The sequence below is a fragment of the Ammospiza caudacuta genome, chromosome 7 (genome assembly GCF_027887145.1).
Source record: "Ammospiza caudacuta isolate bAmmCau1 chromosome 7, bAmmCau1.pri, whole genome shotgun sequence".
Taxonomy (NCBI): domain Eukaryota; kingdom Metazoa; phylum Chordata; class Aves; order Passeriformes; family Passerellidae; genus Ammospiza; species Ammospiza caudacuta.
The window spans coordinates 28,088,947-28,114,297 of NC_080599.1; the positions used below are offsets into that span (position 1 = coordinate 28,088,947).

Here is a 25,351-nt window from a genome sequence, read left to right on the forward strand (position 1 = left end):
TGGCATTTGGGGCCAGCTGTCCCAGCCATGTCCCCTCTCAGCTTCTTGTGCACCCCCACCCTACTGGCAGGTGGTACAAGATGCAGAAAAGGCCCTGACATTGTGCAAGCAAACCCTGCTTTCAGCACAAATTCAAACCGTACGTAGCCTCGTACTGCCTTTTCTGAAGAAAGCTACCCCAGCCAAAGCCAGAACAATTGTAAATGCTCAGGGTATAGAATTCTAGAATAAACAGTTGCAACCAACAGTTCTGTTTTAGGGTAAGCTTGTAAAACTCATAGATTGTTTGAGATGGTTGGTGTGTTAATGATGGATAGGTCTGGATGCACCAAACCCCAGTGTTTGTCCTTGTGCATGTTAGGAAGTGAGTGCTTACCAATTTCTGCCCAATTAAATGTCCACTAGCTCACTGTTCATCTGCTAAAGTCTTTCTGTGCTACTATAATGAAATCTGTAATTGCATGCTGAAAAGGAAGGTAAGCATTCTACTTGGAGTTTCTTGACTCTTTCCCTCAATTTATTATTTTTTCTGTACCCCATTTATTTTTTCCATGCTTAAGGGAAGAGAAGACTTACCCAAAATTTAGCTATTCCAGAATAGTATGTACTTGTTTTTCATTGATGATTCAAAGATGTCATTTAGTCTTTTTTCCTGGAAAAACTAATTTAAAAAAAGGTTTAAAATGATATGACAAGGATAATAATTTTGATCTTTTCATATAACTAGCAAAACCTATTAGTTATGCACTCACTGCTTTTCTATCTTTGATACAGGCTGTGTGTGCATGTGTGCTGTTATTGATACTGAAATGAACATGGCCCTCAGTGACTCAGGCACTCCTGTTGTTGGAGAGTGAATTTACCTTCAGTTGTTTTACTTGGAGCTATAAAGTACATTTCAAAATCTGAATCAAATCTAATGTGTGCTGAAATAATTAGCATCAAAATACCATTTCCCTTTTTCATCCATGCATTTTTTTATCCATGGCCTTGAAGCTAGCAGGCAGTATCATTACAGAAGGGTCTGAATGAAGAAGACATGGCAGTATCAGTGATTACTGTGCATTGTTGCAGTGTACTGGGATCCTGGCCCTGCATCCCAGTTACTCAGGTGCTGGTTTTTGTGAGTGTGGTGACAGTGCAGTTACCTTGTGCTAGGCAGTGAGGATTCATAGCAATGACAATGCTGAGCACAAAGAACTCCCAAGCAGGCCAAGGACAACAATTGAATAAAATAGGTGGTAAAATTCCAGTGGAAAAATAAGATTTGTGTGTTACCATAAAAGGGACCAGCTACAGCAAGCAAATGAGCAGTGTAGGTATCACAGTTTCTGTAGGCATTACAAAAATAAGTTTTATGGAGAGTTCTGAAGCAAGATAATGAACTCTATTAAGGCTGTAACCTAAAAGCCTATTTAAATGATGGGTTTATTTCTAGTGATGTCAAGAGGTGTTAGATCAAATCTTCCAACATTGTATCTGCCACGGTAACTTTATAGTCAAAATTGCCATTGGATTTTACAGAACCAAGCATACTGAATTATACACAAGTATTCTGGGCATGGTACATTTTAACAGGATTAATTTTATGTTACCTTTTGAATAATTCTGCTGGTTGACACAGCACAATTTCTCCCTTTTTTCCCATAGTTATCTTGCCCTGGTTTTCAGAGACACCAATAATCATAGAAAATAAAATAGAAAATAGAAAGAAAAAGTACTTTTATTCATGTTTATGATTAATAACTTTAGAACTATAGTATCTTTAAAAAACACAAGGATTTTAATTGAAAAATACATTATTATTTCCTGAGCATATTCTGATGAGCTAAGTTCAAGGGTGGGGTTTTAAGTATATTGTATCTTCACATTAATAATATGATAAACTAAATCACCAGATACATGGTTTTATAATGTGAATATTTTTTTGTGCATTTGTTTTGACTTCCATATATGCTTCTTAGATGAGTACCTGCTGGCAGTCTGCTCATCACATACACAGAACTATAATTCAGATTCTGATGGGGAGTTTCCTTCCATTAGGACAAACTTGTCAGATCTCAGTAGAAACTTGTGTGCAGCATTACTTCTGTTTGCCATGCAGTGCATGGAGCATTTGTTGGTCCTGAATCAGTATATGAAAGCATGAAAGCCTTCAGTTTAGGAACAAAGTAATGTCTGCTATTTGCCTAAGTGGAATAATGGCTTACTAATAATTAGGTGCTCATTTTAAGTATGCCAGGTAACTTGCAGAAACAGTAAAAGTTAAGGTGTCATTTGGGTTGAGTAATGTAAGAGCTGGTATTGCTTTGCTTATTGTTTCATCAGCACTTAGGATTAGTATTTATTCATTAATACAGAGAGTAGTAATTATGGAAGGTGATTTCTTTCATGTTTCATACAATTTAGAGGAGATCATGGATATTTGTGTTTGTTGCCACCTAAATTACAGTAGTGATCTTGCAACAGAAATAAGTCTTCTGTGGGCCTGCTGATCCTTTGTTGTTAGAATGAAGTTAATGATGACCTTCCAGCAAGAAACATGTTAAATATGGCAGCCCAGCAACCTTGGCTTTACAGCCTGTCACTCTTATCTGTAATTATTAATATATATTCTTACAAAACTCTTACTTAAGGAAAAACTGCCTGGTTAAGTTTTGAAATTTATATATCCACTTAATGATAACAATTTTGAAAATCTCATGTTTAGTTAAAATCAGGAAAATTATTCTATAGTGTTTTTTTTTTTTTTTAAGATAGAGGGAGAATAATTAAAAATAGCTGCGTTGTGATAAAATGCTTTCCTTTAGAAATAGAGTTCAAAAATGCTTTCCTAAAAGCCTGTAAATCTTTAATATATTTGTTATGGAGTGGGTGATTGATTTCAAGTATTCTTGTAGTATCAGAGCACATTCCGAGTGCAATACACTAGCTATCCATAGTGCTTAAAATGTTGTTTTGTTTTTTTTTTTTAAAGAAACTGTTAAAGTTATAAGAACATAGGGTTGCAGTATCTACAGTTTTATCTTCTGACTGAAGATACAGGGATTGCCCCCCCGTTTGATACACTCCTCTGGAGGATTCTTGAACTGTAGTTACTTACAGTTGTTTGCACAAGCAGACAGAAATGGGTTGCTCCCTTAAAAAAAAATTAAAAATATCCCCAGCACAGCTGTTGTCTATGTTGCAGTCAGTATTGATGTGGAAGGACTAGTGTGCATCTAGAGTTCTTGACTTGAAAATGAAACCTTCAATTGATCCAGGCTTTGCTGCAGGCACCCAGAAATCATGCCATAACATGAAAATTAAAAGCAAAAAGTGTTGTGAGAAATCTAAAAGAATTGTGATCCTGACTCTCCTGGCCATGTTCACATTGGCTGTAGGTTTTTGGTAATAGCATTCTAAAGCAGATGAGATTATTTGTATTGGTGTCTTTAATGCTAATCATTGAGATCTTTGTTAAACTATAAAGATAGCCTTAATATTTGAACCCTATGGAGATCCATGGGTGTGCATGTACAGGGAAGAGTCTAAATAGGCATGAAATCAACTTTACTCCAAGAAGAAAGGAGGATAGAGATGTTTTTCCAAAGTAATTCTTTTCTATTTGGTTGTGCCTGGTATAGTACTAAGTCCGAGTGCCTTAGTCAAATACCTGCTAAAGACATAGTGTTTCTTTGCTTGATTGCTCTCATGGTTTTCAGATTCAGTAGATTGTCATTAAGTAAAAACTGATTCTGGCTTTTGGGATTTTTTTGTTTGTTATTTATTTTTTAAAATGTTTTTTTTCCCAGGTTTACCAAAAATGCAAGTCATTCGGAACTACAGTGGGATCCCACAGCCGGCAGCACAAGATGGGCCGCCATTGCATATCCAGGTTGGGGACACTATTGAACTCATTAGAGGAGATGCCCACAGCTTATTTTGGCAGGTACTGGATCATTTAGCAAATGGCTATATTCTGTTTGTCCAGATATCAACTTCTTATTGATATATTGCTCTCCTATTTTTTTTTCTTTTTGAACAACAGTAACAACAAAATTCTTTGTGGTTTATCCAAATAAATGCCTCATACAACTAATTTTGCTTTGAAATTGCCAGTAGTTCCTATATGATTTAAATCTTCATTCTTGCAAACTTAAAGTAAGAATCCTGGTGAATAAATCTGCAAGAACATGACATTGGTGGCAATCCTAGTGAAATTATAAATTAAGGAGTTAAGGAGCATGTTTACAATTCAAAAAGCAAAGTGTTTGAATTTTCAGTTCTGGTTCTGTAACACAACATAAGTAAAAGCTATGTTGACAAAACCCAGTTAGTGAATATTAAATTTATAAGGGAGAGAAATAGCTCTGCAAAACAGAACCACACCTAAACTACTTGATGCTGCCTCAAGTCAGTTAAGGATAGGGGTTTTTATGTACGTGGGAGAAGTATATTGTATTGATGGCACAATTTGCTGTCATGTGATTCACATCACTGCTTTTGTTACTAAAATTTCTTCCTAAATGAGTACTATAAATGTTGAAAATGCTGACTTGCATTCACTTTAACAGTAAATGCATTAAAATCTCATTTTTCTTGATTGCTTTCTTAATTGTTTGTATTATTGGATACATGGAAACAGAGCTAAACAGAACTATCAGGAGATTAATAGAACAACAAGTGGAAAATATCTGTCTTCTTGAATTGATGTTCCTGTTTTGATCTTCCTGATTTTTTTTTAAGCTATAATAAGGTAATGAATATAATATAAAAACTGCCTGGTCTGTCTCATGAGTTAGGTCATACTTCTTCTTGTTTGTTTTGGCTTCTGTTTTTCTGGCTACAGTTAGGATGGAATCTTCTTCAAACTCTTTAGGACAGGATCACTTAACTCTTGCTATGTCACTGTATCATCCTGAACATTTAATTGGGGGAAGTAATAAACAATAGAATTACTTTATGTAAAAAATATGTAAATAGGCACAACCAAATCACCTTACCCCCTCCCAAAAAACCCTCCAAACCCAAAGAACCAACCAACTCCCCTCCAAACCCCCCAACCTGTTACTTAGCACGCCATGGGTAATTTGCATCACTAAAAATAAATCTTTTCGAATGGCAGAGTTTGGCCTGTATAGTTTTGTATGTAGGACTTGGTTCTGCAAGGTCTAGAGTTCTGATCTGGAGAAGCATTTAAACCTGCTCCTGACTGAGGACTGGCTAGAAGGTAATCATCTGACTAATACAATTAGTACAAGCCAAAATTACTGCTACCGCGTGGGACTGATTCTATTGCCATGTTCATACACATCTGTCAGCTCAATTTACTGCCAATTGTCTTAGAGGTTTTTTGTGATTATCATGCTAAAGAATTTAGCTAGAATTTCATTGTGTTTAACTAGCAGAAACCAGAAAGTGTGTTAGGCTTTTCCCTAGAAGCCTCAGTAATAGATTTGAATCCTAATGGAAATTGTCACCTCCATTAGCATCATTCAGGAATTTTTTTTTGTCTCTTGTCACAGACTGCTTAATACAGATTTTTCTGAGTCTTTTAATGACATCTACATTTTAAAATGCATATTAAGAAAGAGCCTGCAAAATGCAATTTATATTAAAATCTTTAATTATTCAAAAGGGCTTTTAGGGTAATTTACAGCTGACCCACTAGACTAATATTACAATGGTTTTCTAAGTTGACCATTCAGAAATTCAAATGATTGTAATAGATAAGTACGTGTAGTTTAGGTAAAACTAATTCATTCTTTACAGCACATCAAATAAATAATACAGGTTACTAAGCAGTGCTTGAGCTGTAGCTGAAGTGTGGTCAAAGATGTCTTGATAGACATTAATATGTTTTGTTCAGTGGCTGCTCTTACTGAGTGTGGTACCACTTGCTATTCAGGTAGGACTAGTATTGAAAATAAGTATCACTTAGATGGTAGACTGCTTCAGAACTCCACTTAAAATTAGGTCTGTACTCGAGTGGGATTTGTGTTTCAGGAGTAAGTAGAATATGTGGATACAAAGGGTAACCTGTATTCAAGCAGATGATGTGAAATGGGGTAAGGCAGCTTTGCTGAACACAGGTTCAAATCTTTGAGATTGTCACTTGTTTGCACAGAATTATTTTTTAAAATATCACCGGTATAAAGGATTTGTAGCTTAAATACTGCCTATGTGATTTTCCCTCTGCTGCCTCTGCACTTCTCTGTATTTTTGGTTAGTGTGGTATCTACTGTGTGTAATAAAAAATGTATAGTGATCTACAGAGAATGGTGCACTCACTTATTGTGCTTAGGATAGTACCAGTCAAAGCATGTTTTTATTTCTTTTCATAAACCCTTGTTCTTTTTTTACATTCAGCTTCACTCTGTTGAATTTTCTGAGCTCTATTTTTTGTGGTGACATTATGGTAGAATTACACATTTAGTGTTACAGAAACAAAAGGATCTGAAACCCTGAAGAAATCCTCATGCGTGCTTATGAGGGTTTTTCCCTTTAATTTTTTTTATTTTGCAGGTATGCCATCAAAAATAAAAAAGAAATATCATTTGCATGATTTTAATGCTTATAAAGTACTCATGCTTAATCTCATTGCCAAATGTTGAGAGTATATTATATTTACAGTCAGTATATTACATTTAATAGAGGTTAAGAATTTATGGGCTTTTAAAAAATCAGTTAAATTAAAACATTTGTTTGCCTAAATACACATTTTGATGCCTTCATTTTATGAATCTGTGTTCAGAATTTTAGGTATGTGCTCTCTTCTACTCTGAAATGTGTCTTCACTGCCAAATATTACTACTAGGAATGAAAAGACGTTTTAAGGTGCTCTTCAGGAGAGCTTGGTTGGTGTTGAACTGTGTGTGAGCTGCTGGTGCGTGGATTTGTGATGGTCAGGTCGCTTTTGGTACTTAGAACCTGGAGTAAATTGGTGGCGCTGCCACTCTGGGAGGGCAGCCCTTGTGGTGCAGCGAAGGCTCAGTTTAGGCCATGCCGGATGCATTTCTGCCCCTGCTCTCCCCATTGTTGTGTGGATGCATCTGCAGCATGTCAGTGCATCACAGCCAGGGAGTCATCTTCAGTTCTGCTGGTGCTCCCCTGCCCAGTCGGTTTCCACTGATGTGCATCCCTTATGGAAGGGTTTAACTCTTGGATCACGAGCTCCGAATCCCACTGGAGTTTGGTCTCTCAGGTGCTGCAACCACTGCTGCACAGAGGTGTAGTCATTGTGGGAATCTGCAAGGTTGCAGGTGGCAGCTTTCTGTAGAATGCCAGCTGAGGAGGAAATAACCTGAAAGGAGATAATTAACATTAATGAAGATATCAAACACTGGCAGACATCGACAGAGCTGGGAATCACATCACAGTCTCTGAGCTCCCTTCTTGCCTCTTATCTCTCAGAGCTTTCAGATCTATCAGTTATAATTATTACTTAATTATATTAAAACTCCAACAAAACAACAACAAAACCCACAGAAATATTGAGTAACACTTCATTAGAACAGCATTTTATGTTAAAGACTCTTGTCTCTAAAATTTATTGTCCTAAATCCCTGGGTGTGCATTATTATTTACTGTTAATCCCAATTATGTCTCAAAAGTTGAATTTTTTTTTTTTAGGGAAGAAATCTAACAACAGGAGAGCTTGGATTCTTCCCAAGTGATGCAGTAAAACCTTGCCCATGTGTAAGTACAACTATTTAGTTCTGTTTGCCACCTTACAGGAAAACTGTCCTGTTCATTAGTTCATTAAGATTAATTTTATCTTACAAAAATAATATTGTTTCTAGTTCCTTGCTGCTTTCATGATGCATTCAGTATTGCTTATAGTAGAGAATTCTAATACTTTTGGTTATTGGGTGTAAGTAGGACATGTCAAGAAAATAAGCAGGTTTCACTTTTGGGAATATTAATAAATTGAACTGTCTGAAGAGTTTCCAGAGTGTAGATCAAATACATTTTATGTCAAAGTGCACTTGGTTTATTCCCCAGCAGGAATGTGAGAGTGCTGTGGCTCTAATCTATTCCCCAGTCACTTTGGGTTAGAGAGAGGGATTACAGCCTAGGTAGTAAGTTTAAAAATTGTAAAACTAATATAAAACTTTGAATTCTGACTGCTTGATAAATGTTATTTTTCCTTTATGCTCTTACCTGTCTTTACTTCACACAAGAACCTTCTCAATCTAGAAAAATTTGTGAAAGTAATAAGAAAAATAATTTTATAATATGTACTTAAGAGTTTTACGTACAGTTGTGATGATATATTAATATACAATACACTTACTCCTTCTCTGCCGTCTGTGACACTGTGCATCAGATTACTGCCTTTCTTTGTTGAGGTTAATTGATAAAAACCCATAAACCCTGTAATGAATCCTAGTCCTTACTTTGCTTTAAGGTAGTTTCACTTACTTGAACCTGATTCTCAACAGTTTGACTTATTAATAAAATTGCTTTTGTTACAGCAATCAAGATATGCCACTTCAATGGCTTTTATAAGTAGGTGAGGTCAGCTCTTAGTAGCTGCATTTTGATATGTCTTTGGGGCTTATTGTGCCTTAGTTTCCAGACCAAGTATACATGAGATCCTAAAGAGTATAAATGTGTTAAAATACCATAAGACATCTTTAATACCCTGTAATTCCAGGATTTTGTTTGAAGAGGAATGCACAGACTATTTATAGGTACAAGTGTTTTTAGTTTGGGTGAGAGGACAAAATCTGAAATAAAGATGAAATTGTTGTGTGAATTTAGCTTTCATCCCTCCACCCTTTGCTTATTGTTAAATTTGTGAATTTCCCACCCCTTGCTTATTGTTCAAGGGTGGATTTCCCATTCCATGGTGCCACTGTCAGTGACCCCAGCAGTCATTGACCCCAACTGTAGCAGCACTTTTAGGAATCACCAATATACTTTAAAAGCACTGGCAGTGTAATATCCTGAAGTTAGAAAAAATGCTGCTGGGGTGTTATGTAGGTATCTTTCTAATGGTAAAGCTTTCTGCTAAATTTAAAATATACTATTTAGAGGAGTATTGAAAATAATGCAGTTTTACAGAATAAATAAATACTATTCATGAAATGTTACCAACTGGTGTCGTGATCAGAACAAAAAGATAAATTGATGCTTCACCACTGTTAACTTGGAAGGATGAAATATAAACATCTTATTATGATAAACGATGCAGTTAAAGATACTGAAACATCAATCAGGTTTTAAACATGCTATAACTTTTACTGTTATTATTAAGTCTAACAGTCTTTACAACCATCTGATATAAAAATGCCCAGAAACAGCATAAAATCCATATATCAGAAGACTTTAGGAATGAATATTGAATGAAAAACTGCTGAGCTCCAGAATATCTATATTCCAGACTTTTCACAGATGTCCCTATAAACAATTTTTTCCCTTTAAAATAAGTAGTATATGTCAGCAGACATTTTATGCCCTATATGAGTAATACCTGTTTCTTCCTAGCTTTCCTCCATTTTTCTAGTTTCTGTAGAGGCATTGAATACATAGCACAGTAGGAGCCAAGAGCTTCTGGAAAAACATTTGATTTTATCCTCTTTATACCAATGAACAGCACTTGTTATAGGAATATATTTGTCCATTCAAAATTTACAAAAGCAACTACTCATCTGTCATTTAACTTCTCTGGAGGATGGACTTAAACAGTCTTTGAATTTTTATATCCTTTCCAGTTTATTAGCACTGCTAGAAATATTGAAACAAATTTGAAATACTTAAGGATATCTTGCAACATGAAAAAAACGTGTAAAAACTTTGTAATTTTTGAAATGGTGGCCTTGAAGTGTGTCATCAGGTTGATCCACTGAAACATGTCTCTTAGGAATTGTTTGTCAGCAATTACATAGTCCATTAATTTTCTGCCAGGTCTCCCCATTAGAGGCAGAGCTGCCTGAGTAGCACCATCAGTACCTGCGGGGATGGGCAAGGCCAGTGCTGCTGCCACGGTGACCCCGGGCTCTCCTGGGTGCCCCCCTGCACTCCTGAGGGGTTCATGGGCTGCAGAGGCTGCTGTGAAAAGAGCCCTTTGTCTACTCTCTGGGAATAATGCACGTTTCCTTTTGCTCTCTCAAGAACTTGACTAAGTGACTGTTTATTACCTGTTAAGATTTACTGCTACACAAGCCAAACACGTGAGCCTGGTTTTTTCACAGAGAGCTTTAATGCCTTCCAGACTGAAGTTTATTTCAAGGTCAAGTCTAGAGACTTGATAGAGATCTTGGTTGATACCTGAGGTCAAGACTGTGGGAATTGTAATTGATTGCAATTCAATCAATTTAAGTTTAGAGGCCTTTGTAATAATATTTTCCTGACTTGATTTGTTTTTGGAAGTCTCTTTTGGTGACATTCCATATATCATGAATAAAAAATCTTTGAGAAGAATGTTGCTGTAATTTCTACCCTATTAGAGTCCAGAAAATAAAACATCCATTGGTTTTACTTGAAGGGAAAAAACAAAACATGTTTGCTTACCTAAGAATATGTGGCCTTAAGTTATAAGTGTGTGAGATTTCTGTTAACCTTTCACTAAAGTCCATTTTTCAGCACTGTGCATTTTCACACTGTTTTAGAAGAGTAGGGGAGTACTGACTTCTCACACACTAATGGGAGATGATACTGTGCCTCTTGTGCATGAGTAATCATTATCTATACATAAGTTTGTGTACATGTAACATACATTTTGCAAGCTGATTGCAGTTTAATTTTTAAATTTAATTTCAGAATCAAATGACATATTTAGCAAGATACAGTACAACAGCTGCCCAAGTCAAATACAAAGGAGTGAATGATGTCGTGTGATAGAAGTTGTGGAATATCCTCAGGTCTCTCTGAAGATTATAGAGCATACTTCCCAGTGGCCAGTCCAAGGCCACACAGTCCTGAATACATGACATGAGTTTTATGTGTTACTGTAAATTGATTGCGTGTTTTAGTGCACTTTTCTACAATACAGAGCACTGAGCTATTTTGTGTATGAAATTTGAATACAGGCACTGTCAGAAAAGCTTTGTTTGAAACGTTCTGTGAAGTAAACCTACCCAAGACAAACAGAAGAAAAGAACTTGAAAAATTCTGTACTACTTTCAGAATGATACAGAATATCTGTCCTTTATTATAACTTCCTTTAAAGAAAATAGACTTGTGGACAAATCAGATCACCTGGATATTGATAGTTAAATCAATCTATTATCTGGTTTTCAGGAAAAAATCTTGATCCTCATTTTCTGTATCTTTTGATATCCTAGGTTCCTAAGCCAGTAGACTACTCTTCACAGCTGTGGTAAGTCTCTGTCTTTTCTTACAAGAATCTCTGAAAGAAGCAGTCACAGAAAGCAGCTGTGTTTACTACAATTTAAATTATATTGGTTTAACCTTTCTAGGCTTCAGAAGACAACATTATGTAATAGTTTGGGAAAGCAATACCATGCATTGCCTAAAAGCATTTCTGGTATAATGATTTTGATGTTTTGTTTACATGTCTGTGGCTGCACAGCCTTAGTCCCAGAGGTCTGAAATAGAACAATAGGAGATGGTTATAATATGAAGCATGGAAGTATATCTTACATGTTGAGTGAATAACAGAAGGAATAATATTAAATGCGTCTTGTATCATGAATAATTCTGCATTTCCTTAAAAACCCCCGCCAACATTGAAACTGTAGAGATACAGGTGGCACCTGGGGATATGGTTTAGGGGTGTCTATGGTGGTGCAGGGTTGGACTAGATGAATCTTGAAGGTCTCCTGCAACCTTGATGATGCTTTGAAAAAATATTGTATCAAAACTGCAACCACTGCTGCTCTGGGGTTTATGAAGTGTGTGAACTCTTTCCCACAACTCAGAAAAGACATGGTGGTTCTGAGAGAGCAGAGTAAGCATCACTTGTGTTCTTTCACTGATTTTATGCCTTGCCATTTAGACATGAGTTCTGACTTCCTCTTAACTTGCTAAAAGTGAAATTAGGATCACACCCAAACAAATAGTCATTTTTTCATAACAAGCCAAGTAAAGTGTTTATTATTTGAAATTGATATTTTGAATTCATGTCTAACATATGGTCTATTTATAATTTTGTTACAGGAAAGCATGTTACTGGCATTAGTATTTATCTTCTATGGATTTTTAATAAAGAGCTATTATTTTACTTAAAGCTCCTTTCTAATTGGTTGTGATGTATTGGTGTGAAATTTTACATAGTGGTGGGCTGTGGTAGTGACAGCCTTTGTAAAATTATAAGATAAGCATAATTTCCCTAGAAGCCAGGTCACTTTCCCCAGTTAACAGTTTAACCTGTGGTTTTGCAAATGAGTGTCTGCTGACAGCCTCTCATGATATCCTACACAAACCACAAGGCAGAGCAAGGACACAAATCTGCTCATGCAGCCAGGCTGCAGAGCCAGTGATTTATTTGTCTTAGCTTTCAACACTTAGCATCAGCTTTTTCAAATTTAGATGGGTTTGGCTTATTTATTTTTTTTCCTCAGGATGTTGGGTATACCCATTGCACTTGAGCCTTTAGAGGTTATGCATAATTATGAAATGAAATAAAATCCTGTCTTGTGTAAGTACCAAATTTTCAATTAGGTCTTTTGTTGACCTAATCTACCTCTGGTGGCTGCTTCTCCATTTTGTTGCAATAAATCTCTCTAGAACTCAGGGAGGTTCAAAGGTTCTGGACCACTGTTGTATTGCTTCTCTTGCAGCATATATTGCAGATAGACCAGCTGGTTTTATGAACTTTTCAAGCCAGTAGTCACTCGGCTAATGCTTGGGCTCGAGCACTTTCCTTAGCAGGTGTTCTATTCAAAATCAATAAAAGTACTTTTACTAATTAGGAATTCCACAGCCCCCAACATGAATTTTTTCATGTTTTATTCCTCATTCAGAAATCTGGAAGTGGTACTCAATTGCAACGGATATATTCTTGGTCCTCATGATATGTAGAATATTTTCACTCTCTATTGCATATTTAATACACCTTTGGAGCTTTGAAAAAAATCATAGGCAATTTTTATTTTCCTTGTTACAGGTTTGCAGGAGCAATGGAACGATTGCAGGCAGAAAGTGAACTGATCAACAGGGTAAACAGCACTTACCTGGTGCGGCACAGGACCAAAGAATCAGGAGAATATGCAATTAGCATTAAGTAAGTGGAATTCGATTAAGAATGCCCCAAGAAAGTTTTCCTGTTCTCATTTTTGTCTAGATAGTATTTGAAATAAATATAGAAAACAAGCCACTCTTTCCATTATATAATTATGTGCAGCCTTGAAGAGAGTCAATATAGGAAAACTGAAGTTGCTGTCAAAAAATACCCAGGGTTTATGGGAGCAAAGAAGCAATGGTTTTGTAATGCTGATGTAGCAAATTGGGGCTACAAAAATAAAGCTCGAGTATGTTGGAGAAGAGTAAAAGCATTGTTTGCAGTACAGTGAGATCTGTTCAATTGACTTTGGTGAGAACTCAAAGCCCTTTGCATCTCAGACTGTTCAGTAAAATGTGGGTTTGTACATTTTGTGGGTGCAAATAATTTTTTGCCTTCATGTAGTTGATCAATATGAATATAAAAGCAGGAAGTACATGGGAATTCCCAATTAGAATAAGCAGTTAGCTGAGACTTTTTTTTTTTCTGATGACAGATTACTTCTTTAGCTGTACTTTAGTAAATATGTTTGGTTGATTAGATGTCAACTTTGTTTTGGCACAGATATACATTTTGTCTTAAGAATTTATGTGTGTGGTGTTCTAAGGGCATGCCCTCAGGTAATTATTGATTGTGTCTGATTAAAAACACATTTATATTCATAAGTTATTCATTGCCCACAGGTACAATAATGAAGTGAAACACATCAAGATTTTAACAAGAGATGGCTTTTTCCACATTGCAGAAAATAGAAAATTTAAAAATTTAATGGTAAGCATTGATTAGCTTTTTAACATTGTGAGATTTTCTCTGTAGCTGTTTCTGTTAGAGAGAACTACTTTGGTTTATGAAATTCCATAAAGCTATGTGAGTGAAAGATTTCAATTGTGTCTACTCCTGCTAATAGGATAATTTTTTATGTTTATGGTTTTAGCTCTAAGTGATAATTTTATGTGCTTAAGACTACATATTTATTGTTAGGACTGGACTGTGTCCCTTGCAGTGAAGGGGAAAAGAGGAGGAATTTAAATCCCATCCATCAGCCCATTCTGGAGTTAGGCTGAATCTGGAAAGAAGAATTTGATATCTTTGGAAATCTTGGTTTGTAGGAATCAATTGGATTAAAATTTATGCAGCAGCCTTCCTGAATGCATAATCAAGTATGTGAAAATGCTAAATTAAAATAAAAGACAATACAAAATGAGCAGGAAGAAGCCTTAAAACCAGGAAGCCTTGGAAATTATTTTAGTTTAACCACTGATAGTCTTGTAAAACTAATACTCTGTAAAACAAGAGCATCCTAGAAGTGGGGAGAGATTAAATGATAACCTGTAAGTGCTCATTAGAACAGCAAGAACATGAATTTCTTGATGAAGAATGCACCAAGCTGTTTTTGCACTCTTATCTTCATTTCACACTTACAAGCCAGTGAGTTGTGCAGTTTTAGGGCTGGGGACCGTAACATCTTTTCATTGTTTAGCAGTAGCATTGTTTAGCTATTGTTTAGCAGTTGAAATGAAGATGTTGCTCACGTAGACAAGGAAGGTGGCTGCTTAATCTGTGAACCCTGAATATGATTCATTGGAAACGGATCATGGCAAAACAGGGCAGCTGGCGACCTGCCACACTGCCAGGTTTCTTCTTATGGCAGTGGTGCAGTTTAATGCACTGGTGCAGCCTCCAAAGTAGAGCAGAAGTATTAATAAAGGACCAAGTTGAATGGAAAATTAGCAAATAGAATATGCATTGCATCGCAGAATTAGGAGGACAGAAGAAATTTCTGGTGTAACGACCTCACTGCTACCAACTTAGCCTTGCTGGCATTCAAGTAGGAAAGAATTATTTTATAATACAGAGTTAGGGTATTGTGAATTCTACCCTTGAGAGTTAAATAGACAAGTGGTGTGGTGTTTGTACATGCTATGGAGCAACTGCTTTGTTCTGGATAGATGCAAGAGAAAAAGTAAGAGTGTCTTAAAGAAAAGAGGAGCAAAAGTAGATCGAGTAGAAGCGGGAGCAGAAGAGAGACAAAGGCAGCATCCATGGAAATGTTAAGTAGTGATCTGCAGTGACACAGCGTTTTGTACTGCTCTGGAGGGGAAAAAAAGTAGAAGAATTCTTGTGTCTACTTTTCCTGGTACATTTGAAAAACTTCCACCAGAGTAATTAAAATGTGCTGAGTGTGTAGAGCAGGGTGCAGTGGAAGGTCAGTTTGGCCGCTGCTGTGAATCAGGGTGATGTGACAGGCTCCTGAGGACCCCATCCATGCTGGCACAGACTGCTTAACTCACTCATCTGTTTGTGAGCTTGCTACTGTGATCTGTGCAATTCATGTTTTAGAGGCCAGTTGTCAGTCAACCATTTTCATGGAAGAATGGAATTAAAACCTAAGTTTTAAAGGTAACTCTGTGACATGAAATGATTTTTTCTTTTTCCTCAGTTTAAAACCAATTTACTTATTTTGCCTTCAAACAACATGTGTCCATTTGGAATTCTAATTACTTATGCCAAACAGAACAATCCTTACAGACTTACACTGTGCAAAAAGATAACAAAAGTTTCGTACTAATTATATTCCATTTATCCAGATATCCTACTTTGAATGCTACTTACTTACAAATCACACACAGTATTGTCATGGTAATTTAAATGTCTGGATATTTAGTGATGATATGGGAGTAAATTTCATTGCTGTCATTCCAGTTTGTGTGATGTGCTGATACCAAACAGCAAAGCCCAAAGAGTTCTTGGTATCACTGACGTAGGCTATTATAGGCTAAGCATTTTGGTAGCTTTTTGTGGTGCTGGATGTTTTTTGTTTTTTGTTTGTTTCCTGATTTTTTGGTTGAGTTTTTTTTTTCATAGAATAAAATGATTAGACACGGTATAATCTCCTAATTTTAAGCTTGGCTTGGTCAACTCTGATTTTGCAAGTCTAAATGTAAATAAGTGGAATGAATTGAGGGGTTTATAGTAAATAGATTGCTTTGTGCTTGCATTTCTGAAGACTGAAATCCCACATTGGAATGAATCAATTGAAGTACATTTCCTTTGAATTGTCCAGTCACTTTTAATCTTATTCTAGCTCCATGTACAAACGATGTGATATTGAGATTTCAGGGCTAGTTCAAATGCAGCAGACAATGGCAGGGGTTGAAGATTGCAAACAAAGAGCATGAGCTGTCAGAATCTTGATGGGTGTTGCCTTCTTTAGAGTAGGAATTTTAGTCACTTGTCTTCTTGGTTACATAAACTATTTCAGCTATTCTTTCATATTTACATATATGAATTTTTGCATATATATGTAAAATACTCCAGTGTGTACCTACAAATGCTTTATATAGATGCACACACACAGAGACAATGAAATGTTTGGATTGGGTACCAGGAGAATGTGAAACACTGGATTTTTCAGTCAGTGTGCACTGTCTGACACCCCCCAAGCCTGCCCTGCCTTGAAGTTTTACATCATCTGAGTATCTGCACATTAAGTTGCTGTTAATTTATAAGCCTTGTGCTTTATTTCAGATGTTACAAATGCCTGTGTAGATAAACATCATTTATTATAGCAAAAGAGATTTGAGAAAACAGGGACATTTACCCTTCCATCCTTAGCAAGCAGCTGACCTTGCCTTCTGCCTGCCTCCAGAAAAGCAAAGCCATCTTCAGCCTGACTTAAAGGAGCAGCAAACGTTGACTCTGACAAAAAGATTTTACTTAGCTGATTTTTGGGGTGCCTTTTTTGGTTTGTTTGTTTTGTTAAGTGGCAATATGAAAGCTGGTACTTTATATTTAAAAAAATAACCATTTTCTATGGGATGTATTGTAAAATAAGGTTACTGGTATAATGAAGCTGTCATTGGCGGTACACCAGAATGCTGAATGGTGTGTGATTTCAATTTCCAATGCAAGTGTTTTTCCTTTCTGAAAGGAACTTGTAGAATACTACAAGCACCACTCTCTCAAAGAAGGTTTTCGAAGTTTGGATACTACTCTTCAGTTTCCATACAAAGAATCGGAAAACTCAGTGGGACAGAGGAGTAACAGAACAGGTGGCAATGGTGAGGATTATAAATTTTTGTGGATTACTTTGTCATATATATGTGTGTATGTGTATATATGTATATTAAAAGGACAAGGTCCTTGAAGCATTTTCATTTTCCATTTTTGACATATAACCAATTACTATGGCAATGCTTTTAGCTAGGATTTTTGGAAGCTAAGCAGATTTGGATCTGCCAGGAAATTTAGAAACATGTCTAGCAAGCTTGTCTTGCTGCCAAACTTAAAATCTCCCCGATATTCAAAAATTCTATTAGACATGCTGGTGAGAGATTAAACTGCATGTTGCCTAGTTTCTTAAGAAATTTGCCTATGTGCAGCTACAAGTGTTAATATCTGTGACAATTTCTAATCCTTAAAAAGAGATTTAAATAAATCAGTCTTGTGGCATAGCTCTATGAAGTAGCACCTCAGTAATACCAAATAATTGTGTAAAAAATTAGATTTACTGTATCATAATTATTTTTATGCATGTTTTTAAACATGGAATGATCATTAGGGTTCCCTTACTAAGCTTCAAAAGTTCATGGACTACTGTCCAATGTAAATAGCAGTTAAAAAGTTGTGAGGTTTAGAGATAAACTGAGAAGCCTTGCAATGCATATGCTGTCTTTTATTTAAGCTATTAAAATTTAAGTGGAAGTTAGCATGATTTTTAGGACATGGACAGGTTCAGTGTTAATGATAAAACCTACTACATGGCTGGCCTCTGGAAAATATGTAATGTTTCTGTCAAAGAGCAAATATTAGATTTGCTGTTCTGCAGTCATTGGCTGCATCTTTGTACTGTAAGAAATAATAAGAGAAAAATAAAAATGAATGGGGGTTTTAACAATATGAAGACTGCTGTAAAAGCCCAAAAAAGCCCAGTCTAGTCTGTGTGATGATGGTGGTGGCTTTGTTACTTTCATTTGCTGTTTCTGTGAGCTTTTGTTTACTTGCTTGCCTCTGTTCCGTAACATTTCTGTAACTTTGGAGGCTTTCTTCCTCTCTTAGTTAAAGTGAAGATAATTTAGGACAAATGAATGTGAGAAACCAGCATGACCCTGGCATTTCATTTACTGTCTCTACCTCCCAGTTAATCTTCTTTCCATTTCTGTTCTCCTTTACTGCTTCCCAGGACTTCTGTCTATTGTCTCCTCTCTGTGGTGTTCATGTCCATTCCTGGTGAATTTCTCTGCCCTGTCCCTTTAGCTCATGGTCTCCTTGTACTTCTCTCTTGATTTACTTTGCATTTCTTTTAGTTGTTATTGACTGTGAGCTGAATCAGACTGTTTTCTGTTTTTTCCTTAGGCCAGTTAGAATGTATCTCAGTTTGAATGTATCTATACTGCCCACCAACTTCTTACTCTGCAAGAGCTCAATCCTTTCCTGCTTTACAGGACGCAAGTTTTATGGTAGATCCTCATTAACTTCGGTCATCATACAAAAGAAAACATCTTTTACAAGATCTTTTGGGCAGTATGTGGGAGAGCAAGAGAAATGACTGAGGGATGCTCTCATTGTAGTCCAGGGGATGAGGAAGGGCATCTCTGCTGCAGTAACTATCAGCCCTTTGCTGCTGCAGACTGTGCTGGTGGAAACTGCAGGTTTTGTCTTAGACCCAACTGACCTGAAAAACCTTTCAATTCCCAAACTCATGTAAAATCTAATAGATTTGCATAATTCTGCTGCTTTATCTAGACTGACTCTGAATGACATGTCCTTTAATGTATTGGACAGTAAAGTGTGTCCCCATGAGTGTGGTGATTTATTTGTTGTTTTGTTTTGTTTGTTTAACCAAAATGATCATGATGATCAGTCCCTCTCTGGGTCACTCTGCTTGGTTTTTAAGCTGTCTTGTTCATTTTACCAAGCTGTTGTAAGAAAAGCCTTATATTTATGCTGTGTGAACCCTGCTGGGCTGAATTTAGAAAGAATTTGGGAAACTTGAGGCTGCAGTTTGGTTTAGTAGATGAAGCAAATAAGTCACATGGGGCAGCAGTTGGACATGGAGGTTACTGACAGCCCTCAGTGAGGAACATCACACAGCTGATTTTTTGGATCTCTTCCCACATAATCCAAGTGCAAGAAAAAATGTTGGAAGGAAGCTAGACAAGGTAGATGAGGAGAGAGGGGGCACTTCTCTGTATTTTTTCAATTTTGCAGCTACTCAGCATGGGGCTGAAGGTAGTGAATACAATGGGCCTTGACAGTTTGAAGCTAATTTAGAGAAGGATTTGGGTTTAATGCAGTGTTTTTCTCTATACTATTCACATACCTGGATTTTTTAATGAAGCCATCTTTTGAAAAGACATCAGCATTTTTTTCAAAACAGTGGATCTTTAGGATATATAACTGACAGAATAAGTAGGAAAAGTATTTCTAAAAAATATTAGTTGAACCACAGCAGGCTTTGACAGAGTTTTATAATTTTCTGCTGCCAAGGTCTTTGAGCTGCTGTGAAATTGGATGGCAATAATGAGTTGACTTTACTTCCCAGAAAAGAGTGAGAAAGATGTATGTTAATTTATTTTTGGTATTTGTTATGTTGTCATTTAGCCATATGGGAAAAGAAAAACAACTGGTATTTCATTTAACTTGTGATTTCTAATATGAATCATAATAAGTCTCTTTGTAACTTCTTAAACTTTCTTAAATCAGGTAATTTGATTCTTGCTTCAGCATCTACTTGATTTTTAGAGTAATGTTTTAGAACATTAATAAAAATCTCCTAGTGGGATAGTTATTTTGCCTTTCCAGCTTTTGGCTTCCCACTTGGGTTAGAACTTTGCTTTCAGTCTCCTTGTCTTGCAGATGTCACCCGTGTTGTTCTCATATTCATTGTACACTTCCTTTAATGTGGTTGTAAAAGCTGTCAGATGTTTGCTTCTGTCAATATAAAACTTCAAGTTAATTGGGAATATTTTTTGGGAAGTGGTATATTCTTTGTTAGTTTTTCAATCTTAGGCTTTTCTAGACACACACAGTTTGATCAAGTTTTGTTTTGCTACACAGAAAAATACTAATTCTTACATTAGAATATAGGAATGATCAACCAGTAAATGAAGTAAAGGCAAAAAAAGGGAAGAGAAGTGGACATTACTCTGTGGAGTAGAATAATGGCACTTTATTCTGATTTGCTTATGCAGAGCACAATCATATAGAGAAATTTGAATCTTTATGAAATTTAAATTTTAATGTAACCTAAATCATGAAGCCAAGTCGTACCTGAGGGATATCTTTCTTTGTCAGTTAACTAGGAGTAGGTATATTAACTAGATATCACATCTCATTTATGCTTAATGCATTAACTGCCTAATGCTTAATGCATTAAGTGTGTAAAGGTATCTGTTAGTAAAGTAAAGCAAAACAAGTATCATCCCAACCCTTAGGGCCTCAAAAGAATTCAGTCTTTCTGCTTAGAAGCCAACACCAACACCCTATCATCAAAACAGATCAGTTATCTGTAGAAATCTAGTAGGATTTCCTTGCCCACATTTACTTGTTCAGAGTTTGACACATAAAACCAACCCTCCAGCTATATCAGGGAGAAAAATCAGGATAAAGTCTGCTCAGTTAAGGACCAGCCATCCCCCATACAGCACAGTGTGTTCCTGTGGGCTGCTGTCCCACTCTGCCATTGTGCTTCTGGAGAAGTAAAGGCAGGTGTTTGCCTCTAAGAATGGACACTGCTTTCGAGTCAAGTGGCCCTCTTGGTTTGTGTAGCACAATTCCCCACAGAGCTGTTCCTTGGGGTTGCTGTCTCCAGTATAAAGGAACCGCTCATTCACCCCAGATACTCCATTCAGTGTTAGAGGTGGAGAAAGCATCATCACTGGGAAGGATCAGAAGGGAGTTTCTAGAGAGTAAGAGGCCCTGGAGCATGATTTTCTTGTTCTGTGAGACACTATCCTAAAATGCTGTTGGTTTGTCTTGTGGGATATTTTTTTATTTCTCAACCCAAGGTTTATGAATGTTAAAATACAGTATCAATTCTGTTCATTTTATTCATGCTTGTAGTTTCCTTGTCACAAATGTATCTATTGTCATCCAGGTGAGATGCACAAAACAGTACCATTACCTCCACCATGGATTCTTGCATAAAATCATTCTAGTCATCATTCCTGCAAGTACCATTTTGAAGCCAAATTACTGTGTTTCATGTGTAGTTAGAAGAATAAATTCAGAGAAATAGCTGTAAGTGATAAATATAACCCTGTTACTTTTGGAAGGAAAATTCTTGTTCAGTAATTACAGATATTATTAGCTATAATTTAGAGGCTGCATTATCATTTATCCAGTTGAGATGGATGTACCTTTCCAAATCACAGCTGGGAGCAAAGATCCCAACTTCATTAGACATATACACTATATATCTTTATTGCCTCTTCCAAAGAGGGACAAAATGTGAGGTCAATAAACTGTAGTTTCACTTGAAGCAATTCTAGTTAATTTAATCTAATTTTTGCATTTAAAAGTGCCCTAGTTTTATTGACAACAGAGCAGGAGCACCTGTGGCTTTCACCCAGGGAAGCTGCTACAGGGGCTTAGGATGATGTGCTGGTATTGCCTAGGCCAAGCTCTTTTTGCTTGCTCAAGGGGTTTATTGCAAGTTGGGGAAGCTGCAAATATGAGCAGTTCTGTTTGGGCCTTAAAGGATGTAGTTCAGCTGTGGAATTCCTACTGATGTTAATGATTTACAGGGCAGAACACATGCTTTGTTTCCATGCCATAGTTTGGAGTTGACTCCAGGTCAACTTAAACTATATCCTAATTAAGGGCATGTGACTAGTGTTGCTGGGATTAAGAGGATTTATGTATGCATGAGTTCTTGCTTTTGTAATGGTAAGAAGTGGGACACACAAAGAATTAAAAAAACTTTTGTTAAATCTGAAAATATTTGCAAGAGGCTGCAGTTACAATTTACTTTTCTGAAGCCCTAAATGAGTGACTTCTGCCTACTTTACTCTGAAAAATGCAATTGTTAAAAATTAAATCATAGATCCAAATTTTCTAGTTATTACAGTCAATTTCCTTGCAGACATCCTTAGTAGGGAACCTTAGTTTCCTTATTATCAATGAATTATATAGTTAAAAAACTATTATTTAAATCTTATGCCAATATTTCAATATTCTTTTGCTTTTCTCTTTTTCTCTTTTTTTTCTCCTCTAAGCCCCTTCTTTGTTCTGTGGGTTTTCTTTTGTAACTCCTCCAGACTACAGCTTTGTTCCCCCTTCCTCCACTCCTTTCTGGTCAGGTACTGCTTTACTGCTTTTATATTTCTTCTAAATTTGCTTCTGTTGTTTCTGTGTGCAGCAAGTGAGGGAAGGGACGAATCTAATACTTCAGGTCTTCTCTGACTCAAAAAACTGAGTTATTACTTGTTTTTCTTGGAATGTAACAAAAATAAAACTCTTGAACTTTTGAATTATTACTGCTTATTGCAGTAAGCAGTTTGAATAGGAGTTGCAAAGCTCAATAGTTGCAGCAGATTCAAGACCACTTGACTGTTAATTTGCTATGCAGTTGACATCTATGAGCTACGTATTTTCAATGTATTTGTTCAAATGCGCAAACATGGAAATCTCAGTGCTTGCTGGTAAATAATACATTCGTCCCATCCCTGCAGCAAAACATACTGCAGTAGCATCTTAGAATACAGTAGGTTTTTTTTTTTTAGAGAATGCTTTCTTTAAACTCTGCATTAACATTGTTAATTAATTTTGCCCGTCTGTTTTCTAAATATGGCTTTCTTTATTTCCATTTAACCATGTCTGGCTTTAATAGATGCAATCATTTCAAAGAGGCTGCATAATGCTAAAAGTAGTAACATTGGTGGCCTCAGTCAGTGCATCAGTATGGGTATCACTTGCTCTGATCTCTAAGATTTGGTCTGCAAAGAGGTGAACTGCGCCACTGGACAATTTAAGAAGAATTTTGCCAGTAGAAAGGTGAATGCCTTTGAGGAGCAGGTGGAAGGAGCTGCTGATGTGGAGAAAGCAGCACTTGCTCAGGCTACACTGGCCTGCCTTTGTGTACAGGGGTGGAGGACACTGCCTGGGGTGTGCAGAGCAGGAGTGGGGCTGGGTTTTGCCCTAGGGAAGGGAGGTGTCCAGCACAAATGCAGATGGAGTCATCCAGATCTCAGTGGGCAGTATGTTTTACACCTGCCCCACAGAGACTGTCCAAATTATTTAGTGCTCTGAGAAGGATTCTTGGGGCTTCCCATAGTTTCCTGAGGGGAAAAGGACTTAGGTGGCAGCTTTGTAGGAGAGTGGTTACTGAGCTTACTTGTGCTGAGAGCATCTCTGGTGACCCCTCCCTTGATTCACCCCAAGGATTTCAGTCTCCATGTCTTGGGCTACACTTGGATGTTTTGCCCCTCCGCTGTTTCTTCCATTACATATAGATATTTTTGGGGCAGATACTTCCTTTCAGTAGTCGCAACAATGACTGAGAATCCAAGCTAGAGGGTGCCCTTCCAGTTGACATTTGCCTTTATAAAGGGCGCATCTGCGGAAAGCCATTTTGGTGTAGCTGTTTGCCCTGTGGTGGTGACGCTCAGCTGGACTCCCCGAAGCCTCACCTGATCTGAAACAACATTGAAGGAGTTAAATTTTAGCTCTTTGCTCAAGGTAAATACTCTGAGCTTTTGTCCTTTTGGGCAGGGATAGGAGAGGACATATTGCATTCAGCTGCCCAGTACTTGACTGTAAATTCCATTCTTACTGAAACTGGTATCTGTTCCATGAGAATAAAATTGTGAAGTGGCCTACGGTGATAGAACAGCAATCAAGACTCAGTTATTTCAACCTTATCACACATTCCCATATATTCCCACAATGAGGTTTCAATAAATTATAATGACATTCTTAATATGAAAAACTGCTGTATCAGAAAATTCATTAATAACTATAATAATAGGTATCAATTCAATGTCTTACATATCACAATATGCCAGTTTAAGTATTTTGTTACACAAGTACAAAATATTAAAGGAAAACATTGATCTGCAGTGCTTAATTAACCATATCTACCGATTATATTCTGAGAGCTTCATATATTTGCCTTCTTTTTAAAAATAGCCCAATAATTTGCCTACATTAGAAGACCAAATACTTATTTCATGACATTACAAGTATTTTTTTCAAAAGTATCTTCAGTGGTGGCTTAGTTCTGCTGATCTGGAAGCTGGTAACAGAGGAGAAGGTTAAGCTGACTGCTGAGCCCTACTGAAGGTGCTGCCTGTGCCTGGATAAGGGCACTGGGGTTTGGTGAAACAGTAAATGTACATGGCTTCAAGGAGCTTGGAAACTAATACACAGGAGCAACCCTCAGGGCAGTGGCTGCAGATTTATGAGGAGGCCAGAGCACAAGGAGAGAGAAACAACTTCTCTCAGCTTTAATAATACTACATTGACCTTCACGGAATTCAAGCACGCGAGCTAGACCAGCCTGCTGTGATCACAGGGAACCTCTGTTGTTTGCACCCCAGATGCATCATCAGTGGCTCAAACTAGTATTAAAATTCATTTGCAGCACATCTATTTCACTGGTAATGTCCAATATACTCCAGTGTAAATCAAAGCTGATGATAGTTCCTGTAGTCATCATCTTCTGTTTGCAGAAGGAAAGGCTGGATTAAGTAAAAGCACATTTTTCTCATTCACATATTCACTTTTCATTTGCCTCCTTTGGATTTCTCACTCTATTTCCAATTAGTTCTCTGAATATCTCCCTTCTATTACACAAGGTTTATTTATTACTGCTTTTTAACAGCTTCTTTTCTTTTTTAACACTTTCTCTTTCCCTCCCCACTCCTTTTAATTTCTCATTGTCATTCATCCACCTGTTGGCCCTTTCTTTCCATCAATCTAGGCTGTTAATCCCATTCTCTCTCTGAGTTCTTCCTGAAGCTATCCTCTTTCTGTCCTTCACTCAGTGTTGCTTCGCTTTCCCATCTGTCCAGGTGTCCTTTCCATGTGTTGTCTTCCCTCAATTTTATTTATCCCAGGACAGCACTAATTGGGAATTCAGGGCTGATAGCCTCTACTCAAGGTGTTTTTGTGATTGTGTCAGCAGAGAGATATGGTTAATCTTTTTTTCGAAAAAAAAAAAAAAAAAAATTAGCACTG

General features: G+C 36.9%; 1 protein-coding gene across 1 annotated transcript in view; it reads left to right on the plus strand.

Moving 5' to 3' along the window:
* VAV3 (vav guanine nucleotide exchange factor 3) overlaps positions 1-25,351 on the plus strand; it is a 147,523-nt gene that overhangs the window by 115,996 nt on the left and 6,176 nt on the right. The window contains exons 20-25 of the mRNA XM_058808132.1: positions 3,795-3,931; positions 7,615-7,680; positions 11,274-11,308; positions 13,058-13,174; positions 13,855-13,942; positions 17,103-17,232. Coding sequence (XP_058664115.1) covers positions 3,795-3,931; positions 7,615-7,680; positions 11,274-11,308; positions 13,058-13,174; positions 13,855-13,942; positions 17,103-17,232 — 573 coding nt within the window. The remainder of the gene's footprint in view (positions 1-3,794; positions 3,932-7,614; positions 7,681-11,273; positions 11,309-13,057; positions 13,175-13,854; positions 13,943-17,102; positions 17,233-25,351) is intronic.